At 41.8% G+C, this 13,005-nt stretch overlaps 1 protein-coding gene across 2 annotated transcripts in view; it reads right to left on the bottom strand.

Moving 5' to 3' along the window:
* Positions 1-9,867, bottom strand: part of agmo (alkylglycerol monooxygenase) — a 306,229-nt gene extending 296,362 nt beyond the window's left edge. For both annotated transcript variants that reach the window (XM_080216539.1, XM_080216531.1), the window contains exon 1: positions 9,623-9,867. In XM_080216539.1, coding sequence (XP_080072665.1) covers positions 9,623-9,745 — 123 coding nt within the window. In that variant the 5' untranslated portion in view covers positions 9,746-9,867. The remainder of the gene's footprint in view (positions 1-9,622) is intronic.
* Positions 9,868-13,005: the final 3,138 nt, after the last annotated feature.

Genomic DNA, 13,005 nt, shown 5'->3' with positions numbered 1-13,005 from the left:
CCATGTTAGATGACACTGAAGTATTGCATCCTAACAACAACATTGTAACTCTTCATAATGGAAGATGCAGAGAAGATATTGGAAAGTGTGGGGAACCAATGTAATGAGTAAAGAACCTCAACTAATTAATATTAATGAAGAAAAATTACTAAAGAAGTTAGTGGGACTAAAACCAATAAAGTTAAAGTTTATTTATTAGTCACAAGTAGGCTTACATTAATACTGCAATAAAGTTATTGTGAAATTCCCCAAGTCACCACACTCCAGCACCTGTTCAGGTACACTGAGGAAGAATTTAGCATGGCCAATTCATCTAACCTTTGGACTTGGGGAGGAAACCACAGCATCCAGAGGAAATCCACACAAACACAGGGAGAACATGCAAACTCCACAGAAAGTGACAGAAGCTGCAAATCAAACCTGAGTCTCTGACACTATGAGGCAGCAGTGCTAACCACCGTGCCGCCCCGTAAATCCGCTTGATCTCATGTCCTACACCATTGGATACTAAAAGAATGACTAGAGATAGTAGATGCACTGATTCTAATCTTCCAGAAAGCCTTAGATTCTGGAACGGTCCCAAGTATGAGAAGATTACAAATGTGATTTGCTGTTCAAGAAAGGAGAGGAAAAACAGACCAGTTAGCTTGACATTGGTTACATTAGAACAGGGCAATTGGAAAATTATGAAGGTATCGCTGACAGGTTAAATAAGGGAGTCAATGGATGTAGCATGTTTGGATTTTAAGAAGACATTCAATAAGATCCACCAAAGAGATTATTACACAAGGTTAAGGCTTATGAAATAAAAAAAATAGAAACAGGACGAGTATTCTGCTCTGTCATTTATGAAATCACAGTTGATCCTCAAAGTCAACTTTTCCACCATTTCCCTCTCTCTCCCTACCACCACTCATGACCCCCTACCCCAGCCAAAACAAAAGTTGAGAGTCTCAAGATACTTCTTACCAAAGTGGGCCCAGCAACAAGCTATCCAACTAAGTAGCCAAAATCTGGCCTTTGCGCTGTAGTGGTGGAGCATGCTGCTGGCTAAAATATTGAAAAAGAATCAAAAGCCTCAAAAATCATTAAGTCTGAAATTTGACAAGCGATTAATTAAAATATAGAACACTGAAACTGCACGTGAAGAGAAGAGTCTGTCAACAAAAGTGAAGTCAACCAAAGCTAATTTCTGTCCCTGAAGAATGTTTATCTGAAGCATTACATTTGTGAAAATAGTGTCAAATTAGTGAAACTTTACAACAAGATACCAACATGAATTATTTTGCATTCTGCAACTATTCTTATAGAATGCAAAAAAGCAGCAAGAAATTGAAAGCAGAAAATGATGAAAATACTCAGCAGGTCAGACAACATCTATGGGATGAGAGAAACAAGTTTGATATTTCAGATCAATGACTCTTCGTCAATTTTGATTTTCTAGTCTCAATCAAACTTCTAATTTTGTCACTTAATGAATATATACAAAGGGCAAAGGATAGGTTTGAGCAGTGGGTACAGGGATTGAGATGTCCATTAATCCAGCCCCAATGAAAGTAGCTATGCTGCCTGCTGCTGTCCTTGAATACAATCTAACCCAGAGTTGGACATGCCGGTGAATGGCTAAATGCTCAGCAAAGGCACCAAGTTTGTGTCAGGCTAAGACCAATTAAAGGTAACCTGCATGGCTTAAAGCCAGCCTGCACCTCTCAAAGATTTCCAGCATCCGGATTATTTTGCTTTTAACCTCTAAGAGGTTTTTGGGCTGCAGCAAATATTGGAAATGTCTGGGAAACTTTGAAGGAGCAGGAAGAAACAGACTAGAGAGACAATACCCAAGTTCTCAGATACAGCACTGGAGACTTCAATCTAGAAAGTTAAAAGGAGGAGGGGTGCTGTATCGACAAGGGACTAGCAGGCTCTCCAGGCATATAAAGTAAAGGCAGCGAGCACAAGTAACCATGGGGGTTGATGCCAGCAGTATGCCTCAAGGATTTAAGTTGGAGTGCTGGAGAAGCTCAATGACCTCACACAAGTTATCAAAGTCAGTGAATGAAATTTGAATACTCTACCAATGGCATCCTCACATCTGTTATCCCAGCATATCCCATCACAAATCTATCAACAATCTCTAGCAATCAGGATTTACCCTAACATTCATATACTCCACCTCACCCTCACACCAACCACTGCTACAGGCTTCACACCCACATCTCACAGCTTCTGTATACTATAGCCTTTCAGCTATGACAGGCACATTTCAACATTCTAACACTCTTCCCTCCTTCCTTTAGGAAACTGACAGCCCAGAATAGGAGGGAGCAGTCACAATCTAACAGGGGACAAGCATGGCTACCTCTCATGGTGCTTAGCATTACTGGTGCAGTCAGCACAAAGGCCGTGGAACAGTGTCACTGAGGTCATACAGAATGATGTATGCTGCCACCTTAAGCTCCTTTTGAAACTGCATTTCAAAGTGATGCACAGGTTGTAGACGTTGTAATCACAAACTCTCCCTTAGCCATCCAACCCTCAACCCAAGCCCATCTTCATGCATTTATGCTTTCAGACACAAGAGAAGTGCTGCTGAGTCAACCAGAGGGAGAGGGGATCTTTGAGAAAGAACCACCATTACTCTATGACACACTCAAAACGAACTCAGATCATGGCATTATACACAACTTAGAGGATAGAATAGACGTGAGATCAGCATGGAGCAAGTGGGATGCAGTGAAACCATGACAAATGGATATTGCAAGTGCCAGCTCCAAGGAAAGTCAAGGTACAAATGAATTTTTCCTCAGAGTATATGGGCCTTGGTGGGTGGCATACAGGAAAATACTGATGGTCATGCAAAGAAATGCCTGGTGCATGCTACAGAGCCTCTTGTCATTGTCAAGGAGCACAGCTGGCTGGCAGGCAATAACAGTGGGGTAGTGGCAGTGGGATCATGAGTGTTGTGATCCTAAAAGAGGACAACTTGCCAAATTTGAAGCCCATCGTTTCCAATGCAAGTGCTAGCCAAATCCACAAGGACGCTTATTGACCCAACCATAATACAGTGTCCTATGACCAATGACCCAGTTTCCATTGCAACATTGAGAGATGGTATGTTGAGGAAGTGTAGAGGAGCTACTTTGAATATCTTTCACAGGAATTGGTGTCTGATGAGATCCTTAAGATAGCCCATCAAGAGCAATAATATGCCAGTTGCCTCCTCTCTTCCTTCTTCTGAGCTGTTTGCCAAACACAAGTGGCAAAGATTGTACCCTCACAATGGCCAGATTGTGTAGAACATAGCCCACCATGAATCATGAGACACACTGCTACAAGCTGAGCTGCCCATGCAGTGGAACTGTTGCTTCAAGATACCAATGGTCTGCCCCATGATGCTCCTAGCTTCAGCCTAGTTCTCAGGGTAGAAGTGCTGTTCACATCTGTCTGGGTCACAAAAGGAGATCAGCCTCACCTACAGCCATTAGCTCATGTCACCATAGCTACCTTGTGCTCAGCACAATGGCTCAAAGCTAATTGGGATAGCTGACCGATGCAGGATGGTAGCATTATTTCTGTTACCAGGTTTATGGAAATTCACCAACATGATAGTCTGGGCTCATCTTGCATCGACTGTATAGACAGAGAATGGAATCCTTTGCAGTCCATCTCCCCATTGAGAAACAGCACTCAAGGTCGCCTATGTGCAATCAATGTTTCCAATACTGTGGGCAAAAGCAATGTCCCAATTCGTCCTGCTTCTGCTTAAAGAAAAACAAAAAAACCCCTCTCTTGGGCCACAATTACCATCCAAAAATGTGCAGGTTAGGTTGAATGGCCATGCCAAATTGCTCCTTAGTGTTACGAGGATGTTAGGGGGATGAACAGGGTAAATGTGTGGGGCTACAGGGAGAGGACTATGGTGGAATTGTTATCGGTGTAGGCTTGATGGGCTGAATAGCCTCCTTCTGCACTGTGGGGATTCTATGATACCTTCCGGATAGAGACAGAACAGCAAATTGAGATACGCTGGCAGTGGCACCAGCTCCAATCTGGAAGAACCCACAAGCTTAGAAATTGAGGACAATGGTGACCTATATAGCCATTGGCAGCACCATCCTCACCCTGCTCTGAGGTTGCAGGTCTGATTTCAGGAGTTAGCTATATAACACCACAATCTACAAGTCCCCACTGATGATTTCTGAATGCTTTTTTACTTTAAAAAAGTACTATACTAGAGGATATCACTGCTGTGAGGTGTAATTTTTGGTAACATTATAAATCAAAAAGTTAAGTGTAGCGGGAAATAAGTGGAAAGAAAACAGAAATATTTAGTAGCCTAGTTTCTAATATGGGTGGGAAATGGGGAGTTAAAACACACAACTGCTGTTTATTGTCATTGCTTTCTGATACTTTCCATATCTTCAGGATGTCAGGCATGCACAGATTAGAACAGAAGTGAGGGCTCGTGAGAAGGGCGGCAAGTGAGAAACTGCAAGAAGACCAGTGAGTGTGAATCAACAAGCCTAGCAAATGGGAGGTAAACACAAACAGCAGCAAGTAGTAGCAGTAGTGATTTGAAAAGATAGTGATTTGTTACTTTTGTATTGGTATGTAATGGCACCAGTGCACACAAGTCTACTGTCATATTCACAGTTTGCACAATTATTGCAAACAACTTGAAAATTTCATGAGGGCCAAAGGATTTATAATATAATGGGCTTTGGTATTTGGGCTTTCTTATGTATCTAAAAACGGAAACACTGAAAAAGCTCAACACAAATACAAATGATAATATTACTATACTACCACAGTCCTAACAAAGCAGTTAGTGAAAATGGAAAAGGAGCCCTCAAAATCCAAAACATAGCCCTCAAAAATCAAAACTGCCCCTGAGAAAACAAAGCTAGAAAGATTTTGCGCTCAAAAATTCAAGTATAATTCTGAGCCCTGTTCGGAGCATTACATTTTTATATTCTACCCACACAGGCACTGCACTCATTATGGATTTACAGCACAATCAAAGAAATGAGGCAAGAATAAACAGCAGGGAATTAATTTTAAGATCCAAATTTCATGTGTGGAGCTACTCACATCAGAATGGTATAAATGTGCTGTAAATCTCCTGTGAGTTTAAGCAAGAATTCCACCATTGGTCCTGTCATGCATCAATGCAAATACTGTCGGTGCCTTCATTATAATGCTTGGCAGAAATTTCAACCAGGCTGTTTTTATCACAGCCCAAAATGAACACCTAAAAGATACAAGCATTTGACTAGATTTTTAAAAGATGTATTATTTTGGTAAAGGAAAGCTGCAAATGTCATAAGATATAAACATACCATGTCAGATGACACTAAGGTATTGCATTCTGACAACAATTGTAACTCTTTACAATGGAAGATGCAGAGAAGATATTGGAAAGTGTGGGGAACCAACAGTCTAATGAGTAAAGAACCTAAACTAATTAATATTAGTGAAGAAAAATACTAAAGAGGTTAGTGAGACTAAAACCAATAAAGTTAAATTTTATTCATGAGTCACAAGTAGACTTATGTTAACACTGCAATGAATGACTGTGAAAATCCCTTAGTCACCACACTTTGGCGCCTGTTTGGGTGCACTGAGGGAGAATTTAGCATGGTAAATTCACCTAACCTGCACATCTTTGGACTGGGGGAAGAAACCAGAGCGCCCAGAGGAAACCCACACAAACGCAGGGAGAACATGCAAACTCCACACAGATAGTTACCCAAGCTGCGAACCAAACCTGGGTCCCTGGTGCTGTGAGACAGCAGGGCTAACCACTGTGCCAGTATGCCACCCCATAAATCCGCTTGATCTCATGTCCGACACCACTGGATACTAAAAGAATGACTGCAGAGATAGCAGATGCACTGGTTCTAATCTTCCAGAAGCCTTAGATTCCGGAATGGTTCCAAGAATGAGAAGATTACAAATGTGATTTGCTGTTCAAGAGAGAGAAAACAGACTAGTTAGCCTGACATTGGAATGCTAAAATACAGGGCAATTGGAAAATAATGAAGGTATCGTTGACAGGTTAAAAGAGAGTCTATGGATGTAGCATATTTGGATTCTAAAAAGACATTCAATAAGATCCAAAGGGGTTATTACACAAGATTAAGGCTTACGAAATAAAAAAAATAGAAACAGGAGGAAGATTCTGCAATTTTGTTGCCCTACAATCAGCCCCCTCCTCCAGATCGTCTATGTAAATGGTAAACAGTTGAGGCCCCAGCATCGATCCCTGCGGCACACCACTAGCCACCAACTGCCAACCAGAAAAGCACCCATTGATTCCAACTCTGCTTCCTGTAGGGTAACCAATAATGCATTCAATGTAATTACTCCTATAATCTTTGATAAGAGCGTCCTTTTAAAGTAAACAAAAATATATGGTACTGAACTCGCAAGCTGCAATAAAATCCGACACTCCTCCAGTTTTTGTTTTATATTTACTTATTAGTATCATAAGTGATCTTACATTAACACTGCAATAAAGTTGCTGCAAAAATCCCCTAGTCACCACATTATGGCATCTGTTCAGCTGCATTGACGGAGAATTTAATATGGCTGATGCACCCAACCAGCACATCTTTTGGACTGAGGGAAGAAACCAGAGCACCAAGAGGAAACTCACTGACACACGGAGAATGTGCAGACTCCATACAGACAGTGACACAAGTCAGGAATCGAATCTGGGTCCCTAGCACTGAGGTAGCATTGCTAACCACTGTGCCACCCAATTCTCTACAGGAACTATCGGATGTTGGGAGAGCAATTTCAATTTGAAGTTATGCTTGATCATAGTTACAAAGCCAAATCCAAAAGTGTAGTCTGAATGGCTGGTGTGCACTTCCACCCATTAAAAGGGAAACAATGTAGTCTGCCTCTACTATACACCTCCCAATGCTAACCACCACTGAGGAAAATCTATACATATTAACTTACAGATTTCCAGACACTTCCAAGATCAACAACTTGCATTTGTATAGCTCCCTTAACGAAATAAAAACAATTCCTCAAGACACTTTACTGAAGCATGATGAAATGTGACACCGAACCATGAGATATTCAGCCAGATTATCAAAAGCTTGGTCAAAAAGTAAGTTTTACAGGCCATGTTAAAAGGAAGAAAGAAAGAGGCAGCAAGGCCAACAAATTTAGGAAGTGAATTCCATAGCTTAAAACCAAAGTATACCCCAGTTGACGACACTATCACCCACTGTGGAAGGATTAAAATCAGGAACACAAGAATTGGCTGAACACAGATTTAACAGGGTTGTGGGGCTGGAGGAGATCATAGGAACAGGGAGTGGCAAAGCTGCCATGGAGAGACTTTTGAACAGAAACAGAAATTTTAGAAATTAGGTAGTTCTTATGAGCTAAATGAGTAAAACTAACTCAAATTAACTTAGGGACAAATTAAGAGGGGCAGCCCCCCAAAAAGGAAGCGGAGGGGACGGCCCAAACAGAAACCAAAGTCCAAAGGAAACTTAAAACATTAAATCAAAATGTGATTGAGGGGGTCTATAACACACACCAGCCCCTTACTTCATGAAAAGCAAACGTAGATCAGCAAGCATGGTGGAAATGAAAAGACAGGATTTGATACAATTTAGGACACAAGCAACAGCATTTTCACTAGCCTCAAACTTGTGAAGGATCATACTAATTAGGCCAATAAAGAGTGCATTGGAATAACCAAGGGTGGGATTTTCCAGCCCCTCCTGCTGGCAGGGTCTTCCAGTCCCAAAATCAATGGGGATTTAAATGAAATGCCACATCTGCTGCAGGAAAACCTCCCACAGGTGGAGCCAGAATTCTCAGTGCAAATCAGCGATAGCAAAAACATGGATGAAGATTTCAGCGGCAGAAAATCTGGCAACGTTACGGAGGCAGCAAATAGCTGTTTAGGAATGGTGCATTTTTGTAGCAGGAAGCTCAACTCAACAAATTTAATACCAGGCTGCAAACAGTCTGGGTTAGCCTCATACGGTTGCCAAGGAGGGGGATGGGGATGGAACTGGTGGTTAGGGAATAAGTTTTGTGACAGAGACCAAAAGCAATGCTGTGGAGGTAGCTTTTGCTCACCCAGTAATGAATGTATAAGAACATAAGAAATAGGAGCAGGAGTAGGCCATCTAGCCCTTCGAGCCTGCCCCGCCATTCAATAAGATCATGGCTGATCTGTCATGGCTCAGTTCCACTTTCCAGCCGTCTCCCCATAACCCTTAATCCCCTCTCTTATCAAGAGCCCATCAACCCGCTTCTTAAAAATATTTAGCGAGGCAGCCTCCACCACTTCAACGGGCAGAGAATTCCAGAGATTCACCACCCTCTGAGTGAAGAAGTTCCTCCTCAACTCCGTTCTAAACTGCCCCCCCTTTATCTTGAGGCTGTGCCCCCTAGTCCTGTCTTTTTTGAGCGGGAAGAGTCTCTCCACCTCTATCCTATCCATCCCATTCATCATCTTATACGTCTCAATGAGATCTCCCCTCATTCTTCTAAACTCTAACGAGTACAAGCCTAGTTTATTCAGCCTCTCCTCATAGCTCAACCCCCTCAACTCCGGTATCAGCCTAGTAAACCTCCTCTGCACTGAATGTCAGACAAGCAAGCTGATAATTTAAAGACAGTAAACAAGCCAACATTTGTGGTGTAAAGTGGAGCTGGGTATTGCCAGTGTTCTTATGAAAATTGGCACTATTTTTGGATGACGTTGCCAAGGTGGAAAATAGGACGGGATCAAGGGATGCCTGTAAAAAGGGGAAAAAAAACCCTTGCAGGTGGTTTTGCAACTATAGATGGAAAGACAGAAATCTAACAAGGCAAGGACAGTCTCATCCAGTTAGACCATGGTGGAGAAATTTTGGAGCAGAATTTCGTGACTAATTTTGATAAAAGTTGTATTCATACCAAGAAGAGAGATAGTTTACTAGGTGTCACAGGTGATGCAGTGGCACACTGGTTAGCACTGCTGCTGCATAGCACCAGGGATCTAGGTTCAATTAAAGCCTTGGGTCAGTGTGTGTGGATTTTGCATGTTCTCCCCATATCTGCATGGGTTTCCTCCAATGCTCCAGTTTCTTCTCACAGTTCAAAAGATGTGCAGGTTAGGTGGATTGGCCATGCAAAACTGCCTCTTACTGTCCGGAAGTCAAATTATATGACTGAGGTTAAATTGCAGTCACATATGGCACAGTAAGTGGAGCTGTCCAGCTGTAACTGTTTACCTATAGCCCAGCTGCGAAGAATGAAGAGTGGGAATGGTAAAGCGACGATATTAGTTAGTTTATTGATAATATAGAGTGCCAAAAACTAAGCTGTCTCCTGAGTTTAATATCAGCGCCACCTTTGAACCCGATACTGACTTGTAACACAAAGTTATGTACATAGCCTGTTCTGCGGAAGTCCAGTCTATTTGGCCTCTTCCTTATTTAATTCCCCGGTCAGATATATTTACATATCGAAATGGAATCTGGAACAGTGTTTACCGGAAGTCCCAGTTCATCAAACTTGCTTCGGAATAGTTCCTGTCTTGAAAAGCGAACAGCCAAAACAAAAACCGACCTGCTGACAGGTTGGAGCAAAGCGGGCAGCTCACCTGTTGGACGTAGTCCTGTACTTCCTCCATCTCTCTGAATGAGGATTCACTGGGGGTCAAGCCGTAAAACATCAGCCTCGCCCCCTGCGAAAGAGTCAGGTTAGACTGCAGATATGGCACCATGTTCGGTGGAGGACTAGGAGAGAAACTCTGGACTCTCTCTCGCTCACAAGTGTTTGCAAATGGATCCGCTTTGTGGGAGACTGGATCTGGAGGCAAAAAATAATTCCTAATCGCGCAGTCTCGGGAAGTGAGGGCAGGAGGCGGGTCGGAACTGGGCAATTTCCAATCATTTACACGAGTGAGTGGCCGTTGTAACATGACGTGCCGCTGGATCGCAGAGTAAACACGTGTTGCACCATTAACAAGATCATTATCTCGCTAAATACATAATGATTTTGTTTTATGTGTTGACCATTTCTTTCACCCTCACACAGGAGAAGCAGTAGAAAGATTTACAAGCTTTTTAGGGGAACCCACTGGTCATTATTTTGATTTATTATTGTCGCATGTACTGGGATACAGTGAAAAGTATTGTTTCTTGCACACTATACCGTTCATAAAGTGCAGAGAGGAGAAGGGAAGAATAGGGTGCAGAATACAGTGTTGCAGTTAAAGATAAGTTGACAAGGGAAGAAGCTGTTCTTGAGCAGGTTGGTACTTGATCTCAGACTTTTGAATCTTTCTCCTGATGGAAGAAGGTAGAGGCGAGTATGTCAAGGATGCATGGGATCCTTGATTATGCTGGCTGCTTTTCGGAGGCACCAGGAAGTGTAGTCAGAGTTAATGGGTGGGAGACTGGTTTGCATGGTGGACTGGGCTATGTTCACAACCCTTTGTAGTTTCTTATGGTCTTTGTCAGAACAGGAGTTATATCATGTTGTGACACATCTGGAAAGGATGCTTTCTATTGTGCATTCAGAGCTGGGAGTTTCTATATTCTATAAAGGATACGATCTGATTGGTAACATAGTAAAGATCCCTTGTGGGAGAGTCCAAAAGGGGACATAATGGTCAAATAAGAAATTCAGAAGTAACCTCTTTACCCAGAAAGTAGTTAAAACATGGAGCCTGCTATCACAAAAAGTAGTTAAGAGAGAATGGAACAAAAGGTTATATTGATGAGCTTAAGGAGTAGAGTGGATATGTAGGGAACATAAATGCAGGTTAGTGAGAGGGAGGATCTGAAGAAAACCTGTAGGGAAGTACGAAATGTTATTGGAGAAATTGATGGGAGTGAACGCCAATAAATCCCCAGGGCCTGATAATCTATATGCCAGAATTCTTAAGGAGTAGCCCGAGAAATAGTAAATGGATTTGTGGTCATCTTCCAAAATGTTATAATATCTGGAACAGTTCCTATAAATTGGAGGGAACTTAATATAAACCCCTGTTTAATAAGGGAGGTAGAAAGAAAACAGAGAATTAGAGACCAGTCAGTCTAACGTCAGTAGTGGGGAAAATGCTAGTGTCCATTATAAAAAATTTAATACAAGAGCATTTGGAAAACAGTGGCATGATCGGACAGAGTCATCATGGATTTACAAAAGGAAAATCATGCTTGACAAACCTACAGGAATGATCCAAGGATGTAACTAGTAGAGTTGATGAGGAGGAGCCAGTGGATGTGGTGGTCTTGGAGTTTCAGAAGGTTTTTGACAATGTCTCACGAAAGAGATTAGCATATAAAACTAAAGTGCTCAGAATTGGTGGTAGTGGATTAAGATGGATAAAACATTGATTGTAGGCAGGAAACAAAGAGTAGGATTGAATGGATCTCTTTCCAAATTGCAGGCAGTGTCTAGAGGAGTACGCCAGGGGTTAGTGCTCGGACTCCAGCGATTCACAACACATGTTAATAATTCAGATGAGGGAATAAGTGTACTATCTCCAGTTCTGCAGATGACACAAAGCTGGGTGGGAGGGTGAGCAGTGAGGAGGATGCAGAGATATCTCATTGTGATTTGGACAAACTGAGTGAAATGGCAAATGAATGGCAGATGCAGTATAATGTGGATAAACGTAAGAACTAGGAGCAAGAATAGGCAATTCAGCCCCTCGAGCATATTCTGCATGTAATATGATCATGGCTTATCTCATGTTGGCTTATCTCCACCTTCTTGCCTACTCGCTAGAATCCTTCATCGCTCTGTAATTTAAAAGACAATCTATCTCCTCAATTTTGTTCAGTGTTCCAGCATCCACTGCACTCTGGCGAAGACAATTCCACAGATTCACGAGCCTTTGAGTGAAGTATCTCTATCTCATTTCTGATTTAAATCTGCCACCCCTTAGCCTAAAACAATGGCCTCCTGTTCTAGAATATGCAACAAGGGGAAACATCCACCCTATGTCTACATTGTCAACCGCCTTTAGCATCTAATGTCCCTCAATTGGATTTTCCTTCATTGTTCTCAATTCTACTGAGTATAGCCCTAAGCTGCTCAATCTCTCGTCACAAAACCAATCCGTAATCCCGAAGACCAATTCAGTGAACCTTCTCTGAACAGCCTCTGATACATTGACATCCTTCCTCAAATAAAAGGACCAAAACGGTGTGCAGTGCTCTAGATGTCATCTTACTGATGCCCTATACAATTGCAACAGCACTTCCCAACTTTAATGTTCTATTCCATGAGCAGTGAATGCCAAAATTCCATTTATCTTCCATATTACCTGCTGCACCTTCTTTCTAACTTTCTGCAATTTGTGCACAAGGCTACCCAGATCCCTCTGCACTGAAGCATTTTGAAGTTCAGGTAACATAGTTGCCTTTTTATTTCTTAAACCAAAATGGATAACCTCACAATGATCAAGGTTAACTTCTGTCAAATTTTGGCTCACTAACCTAAGTTATCCATATCCATTTGTAAATTTCTCATTTCCTCATTGCAACTTGCTTTCCTACCTGTTTTAGTGTCGTCTGCAAATTTGCTGATTGTACATTCTATCCCTGAATCTAAGTCATTAATATAAATTGTAGATAGTTGGGCTTCAAAGACCAAACCCTGTAGCCCGTCACTAGTTACAGCTTGCCAACCAGAAAAAGACCCATTTATCTTCACTCTCTGCTTTGTGTTGGTTAATCATACTTCTATCTGAGCTAGTATATTACCCCAAACCCAAGGGATCTTTCCTTGTGTACCTACTTCATCAAATGTGTTCTGGAAGTACAGGACCCCATTATCCACTTTGCATGTTACATCTTCAAAAAATTCCAGAAAATTAGTCAAACACCATTTATCCTTCATAAAACCATGCTGACTCTTATGGATTCCATTTTGATATTCCAATTGTCCCATTACTGCTTCCTTGATAATGGATTCCAATAACTGACGTTAAACTAACTGGTCTATAGTTTCCTAGTTTCTGCGTTTCTCCAT

The sequence above is a fragment of the Carcharhinus amblyrhynchos genome, chromosome 2 (assembly GCF_965287045.1).
Source record: "Carcharhinus amblyrhynchos chromosome 2, sCarAmb.v2.hapA, whole genome shotgun sequence".
Taxonomy (NCBI): domain Eukaryota; kingdom Metazoa; phylum Chordata; class Chondrichthyes; order Carcharhiniformes; family Carcharhinidae; genus Carcharhinus; species Carcharhinus amblyrhynchos.
This window is presented reverse-complemented; position numbering and strand designations above follow the sequence as displayed.